This window comes from Galeopterus variegatus, unplaced genomic scaffold (assembly GCF_000696425.1).
Source record: "Galeopterus variegatus unplaced genomic scaffold, G_variegatus-3.0.2 Scaffold4331, whole genome shotgun sequence".
In the NCBI taxonomy this organism is placed as follows: domain Eukaryota; kingdom Metazoa; phylum Chordata; class Mammalia; order Dermoptera; family Cynocephalidae; genus Galeopterus; species Galeopterus variegatus.
The window spans coordinates 78,663-95,496 of NW_007730442.1; the positions used below are offsets into that span (position 1 = coordinate 78,663).

The following is a 16,834-nucleotide window of genomic DNA, read 5'->3' on the forward strand; positions in this document are numbered from 1 at the left end:
GCGCGAGGCCGGCTCGGGGCGTCCGCAGGCCCCTCCGAACCGGTCACCCCCGCCCCCCGCGTTTCCTCCCTGGCCGCCGCCGCGGGGGGTGTCGCTGAGTCGAAACTGCAACTCAGAGGGTGGGACTTCGCGGGATCCTCCGGTCCCGGCCGCCCTCACCGGGGACGCAGCAGCCTCGGGTCTGGGGATGCAGGGTGACCCCGCCGTCGGTTTCTCCCCGTCTGTGAACGTCGAAGCTCCTGCTCCAAAGACGGCCCCGGCCCTGAGCTCGGTGGCCAGGAGGGGCAGCCTGGGGCCACTGGCCGGTGACTCGAAGCAGGCCTCTCCTGGCCGGGGTGACAGCCGCCTCGGGTGCTCAGGGCACGGGGGGCGGGTTTGGTGGTGGGGGGAGCTGGCTGACTGCCCTGCTGGGGGCTAGTTTGTGGGGCTGGGTGGGAATTGGGCAGGGGGTCGGCCCACAGGCCTGCGCCTGGCCCGAATGGTCTTGACCAGAGAATTCCTTCTGCGCCTGCAGCTTGGGGCCGTGTGTGTCTGTGTGTCTCTGTGTCTGCGTGCGCCCGGGTGGGCGGGGCCTGGGTCTGAGGCCTCTGTGCTCGGAACCCCCCCACCCCCAACCTCGGGACTTCCTGTTGGAGACGGGGGAAGATTCGAGGATGAAACTGGCTTTTCAGGTTTGGCCCTGCTAGATGCTTGGGCAGTCCCAGGATGGTTTCTCCCCATCCGCATGGAGCCAGCCCCCGCCCCCAAGCAGCCCCCCCAAAGTTGGGAGGGAGCTGGCGGAACCGGCAGCTGGCTGGGGCTGAAGGGGACCCCGAGGCTGAGCCCTCTGCCACCAGGGGTTTTTCTTGGCAAGCTGGGTCCTTTTCCCTGAGAATGGACAGGGGCAACTGGGGAGCACAGGGGTTGGGTGGTCCCAGATTGAGGACCCCTTCCCAACCCCTCCAAGCAGCCTCCACTGCCGGCCACAGCCTTCCATCGCACAGAAAGGCCTACGGGAGGCGGCAGAGCTGGAGTGCTGTGGCCACTGTCCCTCATCCAGCATCAGCAAGCTGGCCGGACAAGTCCCCGCCCTGGGGAGTGGCCTTCCAGGGGGCCCTGGGTTCAGGGGGAAACCTCCTGATCTCCCCTGCCTTTCAGGGACCATCAGGACCCTGGCCTCGGATCTCCCTGGCTCCAGCTGCTGTTTGGGGCACCCTCAGTTGCTCCTGCGAGGCCTCAGCTCCTGTCCCCTGATGTGAGGGCCTCCCCCATGCTGGCTCCAGTTACCCCAGCTCAATGTCTGTGACAGGATCAACTTTCTGCACAAGTATCAGATTCCTCGGCTTCTGCTTGTGTTCTGTGTTGGGTGTGTTTGGGAGTAACTCCCTCCTCCCTCAACAGAGATGCCCCAGTGTGTGTGGGGGTGGGGGGTGGGGGGTGTATGTACAGTGGGGGCCCAGAGGGGTCTAACAGCCTCTGCAGTTCCAAGGCTGAGGAACCCATATGGTCTGCTGCCTCCTCTGGGGGTCTGCAGCCAGGATCAGCTGGGTGGGCAGATGAGTCCCTTCCTCCCCAGCTCCAGGGCAGGTCTCGCCCAAGGCTTTGGACTCTCTTGGAGGCTCTGTGATCTTCTGCAGTAGTCATTGTCCTATCTGAGCCTCAGTTTCCTTATCTGCAAGATGGACACAGAGGATCCCTCCTAGGAGTTATGACAGTTCAGTGGGATCAGTCAGGATCAGGTTTGAGGCAGGTGTGCCAAGCTCTGATGGCTAAAGCCATTTCTGCTGTGACTCAGTTTCCCCTCTTGGAGCCTCTTCTGTCTTATCGTGTTGACAATGGTCCTCGGAGGGGGTTGCTGAGCCCGAGGGTGCCTGAGCACCAGGGAGCACATGTGTGGTGTCAGTCAGGGGCACTTGTCAGGGGCTCTGAGTGGTGACCGGGCTGCTTCTCTGCCCTCTGGCCAGGTGTGTCGATGGGATGTGGGCCTCTCCCCTCTATCCTGGAGAGGGTGCTTTCGCTTAACTCCTGGAAACCAACTAGAATCCAGATTGGGGAGCAGATTGTCCAGCCTAGAGGGTGGGTCACACTCAGAATCTGGTGTAGCTAAGTCCTTACCCCCACCTACTTTCTGACTGTGTGGCCTGGACAGGTCTCCTGACCCCTCTGAGCCTTGGGGTTCCTCAACCCCTGGATGTGTCTGCTATCAGCCCTGTCAGCCCCAACTGGGCCAAGGGCTTTGACTCTGGCCATTGGTGAGCTCCTGGGCCACATGAGCTGGCTGAGCCATGGGGCAGTGCCCCTTCCACAGGGCTGACCCCTCTGTTCCCCTGTGAACCACCCTCCCAGGTAAGGTCCCAGAGCATAAACATTATCATGATTCCTGTACCTCCAGGGCCTTGGGAGGCTTCTCCCACAGACCCCCTCTAGCAGGGAGCCTCTTCTGTTACAGGCCCTTCACACACTTGTCTGGGGTGACAGACATCTAGATTGTCCTCCTGGGGACAGGGAGAGGGTACTGTGAAGGCCACCAGCCGGGTCTCAGGCCCCCTCTGCTTCACTCGAATCTAATTTCTTCCACAAAAAAGTGGAGGGGTCACTGGGAGGGCTGAGGAGCACCTGTGGCTTGCAAAGGGCCTAGCAAATACCATTTCTGAATCGATGCCATTTAGGGGTGGGGCAGAGAGGCCAGGTGACTTCCTCTTTGCTGTACAGTAGAATGTGGTGGAGAAGGACTGGATTCTGGGCTGCTGGACAGCTGGTGATCCCTCTCGTAAGGGGGATCCTGGGTTGGGCATCAGGTCAGGGGTCAGACAGAAGACTGAGACCAGGGTTAGGGTTAGCAGGTAGGAATGCCGAAGGAGGCAGCTTCTCCTGGCCAGGCTTGGGTGAGCCGAGGACACGTCTGGGCAGGTGTCCCGGGGTAGAGACTGTCGCTCCAGCTGACCTCCCAGCAGACGGTCCCCTGGGTGGAGCAGGGCCCAGGCCTGACAGTTCTGGCCCTGGGGCTGGCCCTCCCCTGTGCCTGCCAGCATCGTCCTGTGAGTGTAGGGCAGACCTGAGTGCAGTGGTGGAAGCAGCTTGGTTCTGGTCATGGCCACTGTCCAGGTCTGGGCTGGCCAGAACTTCTCCACAGTCTCCTCATGCCCCTTGCCTGTGCCTTCCCAAACTCAACACCTCTGAAGGATCCTGTCCCCAGGTCCCCCATGGCTCGCCCTCACCCCGCTGAGAGCTCCCCCAGTGCCCGCAGGCAACACGAGCCTTTCTGTTGTTGAGTCACCTGCCACTTACTGAGCACCTACTGTGTGCCTGGCACTGCCGTGACCCCTGATTTTCAAATGGGAAGATCCAGGCTTGCTCAGGGTTGTCGGCGGTAGACAATTGGGTCTGGGCACAGTATCTCAGCCCGGCTCTCTTCCTACCTCCCTGACTGGCTCCTGCTCCTGCCTCTTCCTGCGCTTGTGCAAAGGGCCAGCCCAAAGGGTCCCCAGTCGTCCCCAGAGCAGGAGCCTGAGTCAGCAGGACTCTTGTCCATGCCTCACCTGACCCCTCGGCCCCGACACCTGCAGCGGCTCCTGCCCCTGCTCACCAGGCTCCACGGGCAGCCAGAGTGGACTTTAGCATGCATAGCCATGTGCTCGTGACCCCTGCTCCCGCAGCCTCCCCAGCTCATCCTGAGCTGCTCCTAGTGCCTGCGATACTCTGGTTTTGTGCCCCTGACCCAACTTTGTCTCCACTGTTAACGTTTGCTCCTCAGCATTTCCCATTTGGCATCCTCTGAGGGGGCTGGGCCTCGGTGGGCTGCCATGAACACTGCTGGAGTGACTCATGCTGTGTGGCCCCAGGCAGTCAAGCTCTCCATGGGCCAGTTTTTCCCTACGCTGAGGGGTCAGCAGAGAGGAAATGCTGTTGGGATTCCCCCTGAAGGACTGTCTGGGAACAAGAGCCCACTGTGTGCCTGGGGGAGGCCTGGACACTGAGCCACTGTCTGCTTCGGGCGGGCGATGTGTGCCTCCCTGGCCGACTCTTTGTCAGGGCTGGGCCTGCCCCTCCCCTACGCCTACTTTGGAGCCCCCACTCCCCATGCCTTGTGAATCCCACCCACTTGAGGCTCAGATGGGGAACTGGGCAGACGAGTGGGGCAGGCCGGAACACACAGCATCGAGGGCAGGGTAGGCACCCTCTCCCCACGCAGGACCTAGAGCCCTGTGGGTTTTCAAGCGCTCTCCTGCCTCCACCCCCAGCACAGGAGGGGTTTGGGTGTAGGACCTGGGAGACCCGGATGTTCAGGCGGGGGGCCGGCCCCTCCCTCATGAGGTGAGCAGCTCTGGTGTTTCCTGGGGCCGACTGTGGGCCCAGGCTGAGGCAGGGGCTGGGGGACATCAGGTTCCCTGTGCACACATAGCTCGCAGGCCTTTGCACCTCTTAGCTTGTGCTGTTCCTCTTGTCACCTGCTCATGCTGGTCAGCTCCTCCTCCCAGGCCCAGTTGATGGGTCATCTCCTTCATGAGGTGAGATCTTGTCACTCTGGATCATGGGTACTGGCCCCTGCTAGCCTGTGCTCTGCAGTGACCAGTGTTTACCCAATGCTGGCTCCTGAGCGGCAGTGACAGGACAGAGGGCTGCACACGTGTGCATGAACTGTGCTATGCTGTGCCATGCCTGGGGGATTCAGGCCAGGGAGGGCCTTTTGGGGTGGTGCAGCCTGACTGAGGCTGCAGGTCTGGAACACATGGAAGCCCTCCTGAAATGGACAGGCCTTGGGGAGCGGGAGCCATGGGGTTCATGGATGTCCATGAACTAATCAGTTGGCAAAGGTTGCTTGCACTTTGAGTCAAGAGCCACCTGGGTGTCACCTAGAAGTGCCTGTCCCCCTGGCACTCAGCCTGCGGATCCCCAGTGGTGGCCCCAGTCTCCACTCTTGGCCCTGCTCCTCTCTGGACCCCATAACGGACTCACCAGGAGCATTAGCCTGACTGAGGCTGGGAGGGTGTGCTCAGTTCGGGAAGCCCCTCCCTGAACACCTCCTGCCTTCCCAACGTTCTCAGTCTCAGACGATGTCTGTAATTCTACCCAATTCTCAGTCAGGATGCCTTCATGTTGGACACTGTCCCTCCTCCCCCTGATTCCGAGGGCTCAGTATGGACAGGGGGCCAAGAAGGGACTCCCAGTGATGTGGAGACAAATGCTGCCCTTGGCCCTTGCCCCTGCGGTCCGGCCAGGTGAGGGCAAGGGAGAGGAACTCTGCCTTTAGGGGTATGTGTGGGTGGAAAGACCCCTAGGCACCGTGCCTGGGGAGCTCCCCTGAGCTTTGCCCTTCAGCTGCCACCGGGGACCTGAAGTGCAAAGTCAGCTCAGAGAAGGCGTTGGAAGGTGAGGGGTGGGCTAATGGCCAGGAGAAGGCATCCCTGAAGGACTTCCTCCTACCTGAGTCTGTTCCTGGTCAGTGCAGGACTGTAGGAGCTGTGAGCACTGTCTGAGGACAGTTCCTGGTTGGTGGAAGACCATTAGGAACTGTGATCAGTATCCTGGGCCTTTCTTCTCTGAATATGTGATCTTGAGCAAGGCAAGCCTCTGTTCTCTAGGCCTCAGTTTCCCAATTTCCCAATTTGTACAGTTTGGGTGGGGCTTTTTCTCTATCTCCTACAACCAGTTGAGAAGGAGACATATCTGGGGGCATTAGTGGGTGGGTTGCAGACCCTGCAGCTCAGAGCCTATTGGGGTCTGCAGCTCTTTGCAGAGGTTGAGGAAATTGGGGTTTTCTGCCCTGCGAGTACTGGTTCGGGAAGCCCAGGCCACCACCCCACTATCTGTCTCCCCTGTTGTGCCCAAGGAACCTTCCCAACCTTGGATCTCCACTTTCCAGCCCTCTCGTGGTCTGTCTTGGGGGTGTGTGCACATCTGCCCTGGAGCTGTCATTTTGTGCGAAGGGAACTAGAGTCCCAAGGAGGTCATGACTGGCCTCACAGTCACATGTCACGTGGCTAGGCAGTGGTGGCCCGAGGTGAGCCCTGGCCCCTCTGCCCTGGCCCCTTGTCCTGTGCCCGGATGATGGTCTGGGGTTGATTTCGCAGGTGCTGGGACTGTGCGGGATGTGCAACCCCCACCCGCTCGTTGCGCCACCTGGTGGTCACTGTGGTGTCTGCGCCCAGGTGGGTTTCAGAAAATCCTGTGCCCATATGAGCCTGGTGTCTGCAGCGGCTGCTCTGCCATCCTGGGAAGTGTCTGAATGTGGCGACTCCTCTGTGCGTTGAGCTGATTACACACCTTTACAGGCTGTTGCGTGCACAGTGGGCCCTCTGTTTTTGGAATGGAAGTCATGGTGGTTAAGAGGGTGTTGTCTGTGTCAGACAGGCCTGAGATCTGCCCTGTGTGCAGACTGGGGCTAGGGCCCCACCCCCGCCCAGACCTCACACTGCTGCTCTCTGTGTGTGGACCCCCCCTTGCCCAGCTGAGCTGACTTGCGCCCTCCTTCAAGCCTTGCTCACAGAGAGGCCTCACTGTTCCTTGCCAAGCAACTGTAATTTGTTCTTGTCGCCCGTCATGCTTAGCGTCTTTTAACATATTTACTTATTTGTAGGTGTACTGCTGTCTAGACTATTAGCTCCAGGAGGGCAGGGATTTTGTCTTGTTTCTCTACCAGCATCTCCAAACACCTAGAACAGTGTCTTACTCACAGTAGGCGCTCAAACGGTTGTCACATGGATGTATATTGTCTGAGGACCTGGGACGTGGCCAGCTCCGTCTGTTGGGATTACCAGGGCAGGTGCAGATCACGCTGGTGCTGAGTGCACAGCAGGGCTCCAGTGTTGGGCTTATCACTGCTTCTCCCTCCTCCTGGGTCTGGGACTGATGAACCTTCAGGGACCTGTCAGCGCTGTTACTGAACAACACACCACAGCCCCAGGACTGCCTCACTCCACCCAGGACCATGAGTGAGGCCCGCAGGGATAGCACGAGCAGTCTGCAGCGCAAGAAGCCTCCCTGGCTGAAGCTGGACATCCCAGCTGCGGCACCCCTGCCCCTGGCGGCAGAGGAGCCCGGCTTCCTGCAGGTAGGCCCAGGCCACCAGGGGCTGCGGGTGCACCCTGGCCAGCCCCCTCACTGTGGCCCCGTTGCTCAGCCCCTGAGGCGCCAGGCTTTCTTGCGGAGTGTGAGTATGCCAGCAGAGACGGCCCATGTCCCTTCGCCATACCCTGAGCCCCGGCGGCCGGTGCTGCAGCGCCAGACGTCCATCACCCAGACCATCCGCAGGTATGACACTGCCCTGGCAGCTCCACGGGGCCGGGCTGGGGGCTGCTGGGAATGGGGCAGGGGCCCCTCCTGTGTCAGCTTTCTCCTTGATCCTGTCCCTCATCACCCTGACCTCCTCCTGCTCTGCGGACTGCTCCCCCCAGCAGTCACTGTCTCCTTCTCTGTCTTCCTACCCCAACGCTCTGGCCCCTCAGCAGCCGACAGGTACGCTTCGGGCATGTCCACACTCTGCCCCTCTTGGGTCCCCGGGCTGCCTGCAGGGCCCTCCCACAGCACCACTCTCTCTCTTGGTCCCTGCTCAGGTACTTCAGGCAGTCATGAGTGTGTTTGTGTTTTCTGGTGTGTGCATGGCATGTGGCCTTTTGGGGGCTGCCAGCATGGTTGGCATTCCCCAGGGCTCCCAACCGCAGGTGCTGGCAGTGTTTTGTTTGCATGTCCAAGGGCTGTGGGCAGCCTGCCTGGGCCTGAGTTCTGTGGTGTCCTGGGTTGTAGCTGCTGCCTGGGGCCAAACTCCCTTGGGCTGAGCTCCCAGCTCCTTCTGTGGCTCAGTGTCTCCTCCCAACCCTCCCTCAGGGATGTGGTGAGGGCCTTCATGAAATGCTTAGCTAGGCAAGGCCTGCCAGCTGTGTAGTGGGAATTTGGAGTTGGCTAACAGTTTAACAGGTGACCAGGGCTGGAACTTATCTGTCCTCTTACTTAGACCCTCCCTGCCCACCCAGACCCTGGCTCTGGAGTGACTGGAGGCCTGGGGCAGGGCATGCTGCCCAGGAGGACGGCCCCTTGAAGCCCCCTGCTCGGGAGGGGGTTGATCTGGCTGCCCCTCGCTGAGTCCCTCCCATGGCAGGGGGACAGCTGACTGGTTTGGAGTAAGCAAGGACAGTGACAGCACCCAGAAATGGCAGCGTAAGAGCATCCGCCACTGCAGCCAGCGCTACGGGAAGCTGAAGCCCCAGGTCATCCGGGAGCTGGACCTGCCCAGCCAGGACAATGTGTCACTGACCAGCACCGAGACGCCACCCCCACTGTACGTGGGGCCATGCCAGCTGGGCATGCAGAAGGTATGCCCGCTTGCTATCTTCTGCAGGCCCCCTCATCCTGTTCCAGTTTGAGCAGAGGAGGTGCCTTGGGAGTTCATAATCCCATGAAGGCACCTAAAATACTCTCTGGAAAGCAGGACCTGGGGGAGGGGCCAGCCTCTGGAGGGTAAAGCATCCCAGGCTGACCAGGCACAGAGGCACTACTGGCAGGAGAGAGCCCCCTCTAGGTGCTGTGGGGTGGACGGGCACCCATGCAGCTGTCCAGGTGTCTGCGATGAGTGAGGGAAATGGCCACATTCTCTTCATAAGGCCCTGACTCCAGCATCTCCTCCCCTCCACCAGATCATAGACCCCCTGGCCCGCGGCCGTGCCTTCCGTGTGGCAGATGACACTGCTGATGGCCTGAGCGCCCCGCACACTCCAGTCACACCAGGCGCTGCCTCCCTCTGCTCCTTCTCCAGCTCCCGCTCAGGCTTCAGCCGGCTTCCGAGGCGGCGCAAGCGCGAGTCGGTGGCCAAGATGAGCTTCCGGGCAGCTGCAGCACTGGTGAAGGTGGGTGCAGGGCCCAGGGGTGGGGTGGGGGCCGAGCTGGCCACCAGGTATGGAGCTCACCTCCCTGCCCTCAGGGTCGCTCGGTAAGGGACGGCACATTGCGCCGGGCACAGCGCAGAAGCTTCACCCCTGCCAGCTTCCTGGAGGAGGACACGGCTGACTTCCCTGATGAGCTGGACACGTCCTTCTTTGCCCGGGTAAGAAGAGCCCGGGGTGTCACTCTGTCCCCTTCATGTCCGTGTCTAGCCTGACCCCATGTGTTTGCTCAGGAAGGTGTCCACTATGAGGAGCTGTCCACGTACCCAGACGAGGTGTTCGAGTCCCCGTCGGAGGCAGCGCTTGCGGACTGGGAGAAATCCCTGGAGCAGGCGGACCTCACTGGCGGCGCCCTAGACCGCAGCGAGCTTGAGCGCAGCCGGCTGATGCTGTGAGTGCGGCAGGCGAGCCATCGAGGGGTCCCGGCAGAGAACCCACTGCCCGTTAGGAGCGGCTCGGCCCTCGGGCGAGGCTCCGGCATTCTGGGCCTGGGGGGCTGACCAAAGGGGTTGCCTTGTGGACTGGGAACCCAGCTTGGCCACCATGGGTGAGGGACCCAGGGCTGGGCATGATCCCAGTTTCGGTTGTGTACCTGTGGGATGGGACGGCGATCCCAGAGCCTGGGAGCTGGTCGGAATGCAGCGGGGAGGAGAGGCTGACGTAGGTAACACCTGCTCGGGTGCAGAACCTCTGGTGGACTCCCGTCTCCTCCTCCCTGCCATCCCTGGAGGGGACGCGAGGTTGCTCTTTTACTGGTAAGGAGCAGGCTTCCCCCGAGTGTTCGCAGCTCGTCTGGGGCAGGACAGAGACAGTCGGGTGCGTTGGTTGCACCTCGGGACGGCAGCAGGTGGGGCTGGAGCGGGCGGTGAGCGCCTGGTTTCTCCAGGCCCCTGGAGCGTGGCTGGCGGAAGCAGAAGGAAGGCGGCCCCGCGGCCCAGCAGCCCAAGGTGCGGCTGCGGCAGGAGGTGGTGAGCGCGGCGGGGCCCCGGCGTGGCCAGCGCATCGCAGTGCCCGTGCGCAAGCTCTTTGCCCGGGAGAAGCGGCCGTATGGGCTGGGCATGGTGGGCCGGCTCACCAACCGCACCTACCGCAAGCGCATCGACAGTTACGTCAAGCGCCAGATCGAGGACATGGACGACCACAGGTGGGCCCGGGAGGGCTGCGGCTCTCAGCGGGAGGTGGGGGGCAGGGCTCCGGGCGGGGACGCGGCCCTTGGTGACACTCTGCCCCGCAGGCCCTTCTTCACCTACTGGCTCACCTTCGTGCACTCGCTCGTCACCGTCCTGGCCGTGTGCATCTACGGCATTGCGCCCGTGGGCTTCTCGCAGCACGAGACGGTGGACTCGGTGAGCCCCGGCACCCTGGGGTCCCGGCCCGCTCTGGGAGGCGAGGGCCTGCGTCTGTCTGACCGGTCTGACCCGCTCCCCCGCCTCCAGGTGCTGCGGAACCGCGGGGTCTACGAGAACGTCAAGTACGTGCAGCAGGAGAACTTCTGGATCGGGCCCAGCTCGGTGAGGGCGCGCGGGGCCGGGCGGGGCCGGGCCGGGCCCGGTTGAGGTTGGGCCTGCGCTGCAGCTGCATGTCTCCCGCCCCGCAGGAGGCCCTCATCCACCTGGGCGCCAAGTTCTCGCCCTGCATGCGCCAGGACCCGCAGGTGCACAGCTTCATCGGCGCGGCGCGCGAGCGGGAAAAGCACTCAGCCTGCTGCGTGCGCAACGACCGCTCCGGCTGTGTGCAGACCTCGGAGGAAGAGTGCTCGGTGCGTCCGCCCTGTGCACTGTGTGCTGCTGCAGAACCGCGTCACCCTGTACCCTCCTCTTGGCACGTTCGTTTCCCGTTATCCCCATGCTCCTTCATCCCATTTTTGATTTGTTGTGCTCTTTCAGCACGTGTCTTCTTTGTGTGCATGTATCTTAACTGGTATTACCTTATTTTTTTTCCACTAAGCAATTAAAAAAAAAAAAGATTCACCCAAGCACTTATCACATCACCTTATATGGAGGTGCCATAGTTTATACCAGGCCCCTGATTTGGGACACAGTTGTTTCTAGTTTTATGCTAATCATGCGGTTGAACTCCTTGTAACAGAACCTCTCCCAGCATGCATTTCATGAGTGTAAATTCATAGAAGTCGAGCTATAGAAGACCCCAATGGTTTTGCCTTTGATGCCTGACTCCCTGTGCCTCCACTTTGCCCTGACTGAACTGGGCAAGGTGTGGGCTCTGACCAGGGGCTGACCCTCTGTCCCCCCACAGTCCACACTGGCAGTGTGGGTGAAGTGGCCTGTCCATCCCAGTGCCCCAGACCTTGCCGGCCACAAAAGAAAGTTTGGCTCTGTCTGTCACCAGGACCCCAGGTCAGTCCTGCTGGCCGGTCTTACCTGCCTTCGTCCATGTCTTCCTGGGGGGTGTGATGGACAGGGGCTGCTGCTCTCCTTGCTGAGTGGGGTGGGAGGGTGCCCATGCCTGGGGCTCAAAGCAGGGTCTCACCACATACTGGGCTCATGCAGGGTGTGTGATGAGCCCTCCTCCGAAGACCCCCATGAGTGGCCAGAAGACATCACCAAGTGGCCGGTGAGATAGGGTGGGGGTTCTCGGGGAGTCACTTGTCATGTGGGGGAGGAAGCCATATCCCACACATTAGTGATTCCAGAGAGACCCTCATTGTAGGACCATCCTGTGTTTTCAGATGCTGGGTCCCTGGCCTTTGCCCAGCCTGTCCATCCACCAAGTCCTTCCTCTCTGAGCAAGTAGTCAGAGCAAGAGAACTAGGTGGACTTGGCAGGTCAAATGACATTAGTTTGATGGATGGCCCAGCTGAGGCTCAGGGTGTGGTGGTCTACTTGAAGTCAAGGAACGCCTGTTTCCTACCTTATGAACCTGTCCATCTTTGCCTCAACCCCCAAACATGGTGTGAGTCTAGGGATGGGCGAAGCCATGACCCACCTCATCCCCATTTGTGACCCAGATATGCACCAAAAACAGCGCTGGGAACCACACCAACCACCCCCACATGGACTGTGTTATAACAGGCCGGCCCTGCTGCATTGGCACCAAGGGCAGGTAGGTGTACGTGTGTGCGCACCTGATCCCTGGAGCCATGCTCTCCTCCCTCTCCAAGTCCTGAAATAACCCAGGATACCAAGTGGTGTGGGGTGAGAAAGGGTCAGGATTTATTCAGGGCCAACATGGGTGGGTGGGGCTGAAACCTGGCCCTGGCTGGTGTGGGCAAGAGCCTCTGTCCCTGGATGGACCCCGGCAGTCTCCCTCTGCAAAGTGGCACTCTCCAAACTGTGGTCTGACCTTCCAGGTGTGAGATCACATCTCGGGAGTACTGTGACTTCATGAGGGGCTACTTCCATGAGGAGGCAACACTGTGCTCTCAGGTAGGCCTCCAGGTTGAACGTCCCTCCCCTCGCCCCAGCCATGGTGGGTGCTGACGGGCCGCTCTGCACAGGTGCACTGTATGGATGACGTGTGTGGGCTCCTGCCTTTCCTCAACCCTGAGGTGCCTGACCAGTTCTACCGCCTGTGGCTGTCCCTCTTTCTGCACGCCGGGCAAGTGACAGTGTGGGCTGGGTGGGCGGTCTCAGGGACCCCAGGAATGACTGACTGCAGGCAGGAGAGGCTGCCTTACTTGCTGAGTGCCCCCACCCCTTACAGGATCCTGCACTGCCTGGTGTCCGTCTGCTTCCAGATGACCGTCCTGCGGGACCTGGAGAAGCTGGCAGGCTGGCACCGCATAGCCATCATCTACCTACTGAGTGGTGTCACTGGCAACCTGGCCAGTGCTATCTTCCTGCCATACCGGGCAGAGGTAAAGGTGTCCCCTAGGGAGGGAACTCTCCCATGTGCACCTGAGGCCCGGCATGAACATGGTCCATGTTGAGTACTGAGGTTGGGTCTCCACAGTGCCCGGCTTGGGAGCATGTCTGTTTGGCTCCTCAGTCCTGATGTGCTCTGGGCCATGGGAATGGGACAGGAAAATGAGGCCCTGGGTCCAGGGGAGTGGCGCTCATGGTTACCGCCACTCTCCGCAGGTGGGCCCGGCCGGCTCACAGTTTGGCATCCTGGCCTGCCTCTTTGTGGAGCTCTTCCAGAGCTGGCAGATCCTGGCGCGGCCCTGGCGCGCCTTCTTCAAGCTGTTGGCTGTGGTGCTCTTTCTCTTCACCTTCGGGCTGCTGCCCTGGATCGACAACTTTGCCCACATCTCCGGCTTCATCAGTGGCCTCTTCCTGTCCTTTGTCTTCCTGCCCTACATCAGCTTTGGCAAGTTCGACCTGTACCGCAAGCGCTGCCAGATCATCGTCTTTCAGGTGGTCTTCCTGGGCCTTCTGGCTGGACTGGTGATCCTCTTCTACTTTTACCCTGTCCGCTGCGAGTGGTGTGAGTTCCTCACCTGCATCCCCTTCACCGACAAGTTCTGCGAGAAGTATGAGCTGGACGCTCAGCTCCACTGAGTGGCTACAGGTGCCGGTGGCCATGTGCTCCAGCCACCAGAGTGAGGCAGATTTGACCACCCTTAGCCTCATGAGCCTGCGGGACTCTGCCTGCTCCACGCAGGGACTCACCTGTTTCCTGAACACAGACCTCCTGTGCCTTGTTCACTTCTGTTGAACCCCTTGTATTGCCGGGCATTTATTACACTAGTTCCTGTGATAACCTCCTAACTAGTCTCTTGACGACCACCTCGTGTGGCCAATAAATGGACTGGGAGCGTTTTAGCTGCCACTAACTTGAGCAGAGCTGTCTCCTCCTTCCTAGTTTTGGCTGGGGGCTACAGAGGGAGGTCCTGCAGGCCCCTGGCCTCTGACTCACAATTCCCCAGAACAGCAAACCAAGTGTCAAATACACCACAGGCTCTTTCACCCCCCCAGTGAAGTCCCTTGGCCAGGTGGACACACCTTACTCCCCCTCCTTAGAGTGACTGGTACGTGACATTAGGACAAGTACCTAGGGGATGTGTGGTCACACCCCCTCCCCCCACTTTGGGAAGTGCTCCACCCCCCACCCTCAGTAGCTCCAGTTTCCACCCCCCCCATACCTCCCTTTCCACCAGGCCTGTTGAAGGTGTTGCTGCAGGTGAGCCCCGAGGGCCGAGGCTGGGGGCCTGGGGCTGCGCCACACACTCACTCCCACCGCAGGCTCTACGATGCAGGCCCTTGTTTCCCCACAAATAGAGACAGAAAGACAGCTGCTCTGCTTTTATTTCCTCCTTGCTGCACAGATCATGGTAACACAGTCGTGTGGTCTGGGCAGTGATGTGGCATCCTGGACTTGAGGACTCACTGCCTCGGTTCTCTGTCCTTACCTACCCTCTGTGATGGGCAGCCCTGGTCCCTCCTACTCACAGTACTGTGGCTTTTTGACTTTTCAAACTAAGAAGAAAATAGGTTTATTCTGTATACAGGGCCAGGCCCACAGCCCTGGGGGACCTGCCATGTGACTTAGGGTATTTGGGCCCCGGGAGAGGGCAGACTCAGGCCAAGTGCACAGGAAAGAAATGAGTACCGGCTTGCCCTGTCCTAGTCCAAAGGGCCCCAGGGCTCATGCTGACAGTTCCAGCTGGGCACACCTGGGGCGCGAAAGGGAGACAACGACTCAAGGACTCCATCCTGCTGGAAAAAGCTCGTCCACCAGTGAATAGATTGTTCTCGTCCACAGCCTCACTTTTGCCTCAGTTTTTTAATGAAGGACACCTCGTCCCGGTTCCGGATGCCATAACTGAAAGAGCAGAAGAGGCGCAACGTGACCCACAAAAGGATACGTTCGTGACTCTCCACCTGGCGCTTGTGAGGGACCAGAAAAGAACAGGTGGGGGATAAGCGTGGCCTCCAGGAAGGCCAGCAGATGGCAGTGGCCGTCCCCTCACAGATGCACACTGTACTGGCTGGGCAGCTTTCCCTTCGTGCCCATGCTCATTTCCCTTCTGGTACTGTGCAGCCCTGAGCCCCAGCAGGGCCCCTCGAGCTGCTCCTCTGCCTGCTGTTCTCCTAGTGTGGAGGGCCCAGGGAAGTTCCTTGTAAGCAGGGCATCGGTTTGGCTAGGAACCTCCTAGGGGGGCTGCAGACTTCTGGCACAGCATGGGGGACTAGAAGGCAACAGACCAGATGCCCCTCTACAGCTGAAGATGTGGACTGAACTTACTCTCGGAGTTTCTTCCTGTCCTCTGTGAGCTTCTCTCCTGCGGAGGTCAGATGGTATGTCCTCCACACATAGGACCTGGAACAGGGGGACTCAGGTAAACCATATCCTGCCTTGAGCAGGGGGAGCTGAGCAGCTGTGCATGACAGGGGCTTGAAGTGCTTAGCCCTATGGAGCCCGGGGCAGCTGCACTCCCCTTCTGGGTTTTTCTACCGCACAATACACACACCCGCCCTGAGGCAGCTGCAAGGAGGTGCTGCTGTCAAGGGCTGAGCCAAATACTAATAAAATACACGACAGTGCTGGACATTTGATCAAATAGGAGAGTGAGGGCTGACAGGCCCTACGTGAGGAGGGGAAAGGGGCCACTGACATGCGTACCATCTGTACCTAGGGAGACCACTTCTAGGCATACTGGAAGTGCTCTGAGGTATCCCTGAGTGAAGGTACCCAGCAGCTTAGGTGGGGTGATGGAGATTAAACGGTGAGTATGTTTCAAAAAAACAGCTGAGGCAGCAGCCCCAGGCACAAAGCCCCTGCCCTGTCTGAGTGATCTCGTGACAGAGAGCTCATCCTTCAGTCACTACTTCACAGCAGAGTACTCACAATGGGCTTGTGCAGAACTGGGTGCTGCTTTCCTGTGGTGCACCTGCCCCTGAAGGGCTACAGTGAAGGAGCTGTGGCTCCACTCACCAGCTGATGTGCTGAATGCCTCCTTCACGCTCCTGCTTGAGCTGCATGTATCTCTGGATGGCCTTCTTCAGGTCCAGGACCGTGGCGTTCTGCACAACGACCACAGCTGCAACCAAGGACACAAACGGGAGATCATGGCAGGAACCCACAGCCACAGCCTCGAATGCAGAAGAGGAACCCAGAAGCTCTGTTGAGCTCTGCTCTGTTGGGCAGGGTGGGTTTGTGGTTGCCCCAGTACTCTCAGGCATTGCCTGTGAGTTTCTCACCGATCAGCCCTGCTAAAGTCTTCCCCCTGTGAAAGTTCAGACCACACGGCCTGAAGGGAGGAGGGCAGCACTTACGCATGACTTCTCCATCCATCTTGCACACTCGGACTGTCATTGCTTGGCCATATTCTAGCGCTATCTGGGAATTGACCTCTTCCAAGGTGACCTAAAAAGAGGTGGAGGTGGGGACCCTGGTTTTCTTCACCACCCCAACCAGCAAAGCAAAACAAACTGATAGTGGCTGAAAAGTGGTGCCCCGTTTTATGAAGGGCAAGGGGCTCTTGCCTATATGTTAGGGTTTCCCAGCCTCTCAACACCCCAATCTCATATTGCACCTGCACTTTTATATTTAACGTTCAAAGGGGCCAGTATTGTATCAAAGCACACTGACACTTGAAGACAAATGGAAAAATCAGTAATACTGATGTTATCTTTATTTAAAACCTATTTTTTTTTTTTTTTTTTTTTTCGGCTGGCCAGTCCAGGGATCGAACCCTGGACCTCGGTGTTAGCACCACGCTCTAACCAACCGAGCTAACCGGCCAGCCCTTAAAATCTTAGTATTTAGGTTACCATACACATTTTTTGCATCCCCTTTGACTTTTAAAAAACACTACATTGAAATGTCATTCACCCAGAACAATAAGTATGTTGGCGCCCCCTTCGATTCCACGCCCAAGGCGAGCGCTTCGCTGACTCGCTCAAGGCCTGGCCCAGCTGAGACCCTCGGTGACGCCCAGAGGCGCCTCCATCAGACCTGCGGGCCGCAGACCCCGGGCAGCACCTGCGGGAGGCAGTGAGCCCGGCCCCGGCCCCCACCCTCCTGTCCCGGCTGCCCCCGATCCCGACCGCCGCCCGGCAACAGACCAGATGCCC

General features: G+C 59.7%; 2 protein-coding genes across 9 annotated transcripts; one reads left to right on the top strand and one right to left on the bottom strand.

The window, feature by feature from the left end:
* Window positions 1-6,860: 6,860 nt before the first annotated feature.
* Window positions 6,861-13,598, top strand: RHBDF1 (rhomboid 5 homolog 1 (Drosophila)). 8 transcript variants are annotated; one of them, XM_008587298.1, is made up of 17 exons: window positions 6,872-7,030; window positions 7,100-7,230; window positions 8,075-8,288; window positions 8,610-8,819; window positions 8,894-9,016; window positions 9,089-9,246; window positions 9,742-9,999; window positions 10,090-10,201; window positions 10,292-10,366; window positions 10,453-10,614; window positions 11,112-11,212; window positions 11,366-11,429; window positions 11,824-11,918; window positions 12,166-12,241; window positions 12,313-12,413; window positions 12,519-12,672; window positions 12,896-13,598. In XM_008587298.1, exons 1-17 carry the CDS (start codon window positions 6,908-6,910, stop codon window positions 13,313-13,315), a joined length of 2,577 nt encoding a protein of 858 aa, XP_008585520.1. In that variant the 5' UTR covers window positions 6,872-6,907; the 3' UTR covers window positions 13,316-13,598. The 8 variants fall into 8 exon arrangements, with proteins under 8 accessions (XP_008585519.1, XP_008585514.1, XP_008585518.1 ...); XM_008587296.1 differs by having other exon boundaries at window positions 6,871-7,230; XM_008587294.1 differs by having other exon boundaries at window positions 6,871-7,230; window positions 11,112-11,429.
* A 446-nt stretch (window positions 13,599-14,044) lies between these two features.
* SNRNP25 (small nuclear ribonucleoprotein 25kDa (U11/U12)) lies at window positions 14,045-16,540 on the bottom strand. Its single transcript, XM_008587302.1, has 5 exons — window positions 16,532-16,540; window positions 16,034-16,124; window positions 15,693-15,798; window positions 15,003-15,077; window positions 14,045-14,579 (listed from the first exon to the last, which is right to left on the bottom strand). The coding sequence occupies exons 1-5, from the start codon at window positions 16,538-16,540 to the stop codon at window positions 14,522-14,524; spliced, it is 339 nt and encodes a 112-aa protein (XP_008585524.1). The 3' UTR covers window positions 14,045-14,521.
* Window positions 16,541-16,834: the final 294 nt, after the last annotated feature.

Excerpts from the sequence above, each read along its gene's own strand:
- RHBDF1 (XM_008587292.1), top strand. The coding sequence starts at position 6,908 with ATGAGTGAGGCCCGCAGGGATAGCACGAGCAGTCTGCAGCGCAAGAAG. Across the intron at positions 8,289-8,609 it reads GCCAGCTGGGCATGCAGAAG|ATCATAGACCCCCTGGCCCG; the intron begins GTATGCCCGCTT and ends CCCCTCCACCAG. Across the intron at positions 12,673-12,895 it reads TCCTGCCATACCGGGCAGAG|GTGGGCCCGGCCGGCTCACA; the intron begins GTAAAGGTGTCC and ends CACTCTCCGCAG.
- SNRNP25 (XM_008587302.1), bottom strand. Across the intron at positions 15,078-15,692 it reads GGCATTCAGCACATCAGCTG|GTCCTATGTGTGGAGGACAT; the intron begins GTGAGTGGAGCC and ends CCCCTGTTCCAG. Across the intron at positions 14,580-15,002 it reads GACAGGAAGAAACTCCGAGA|TTATGGCATCCGGAACCGGG; the intron begins GTAAGTTCAGTC and ends CTGCTCTTTCAG.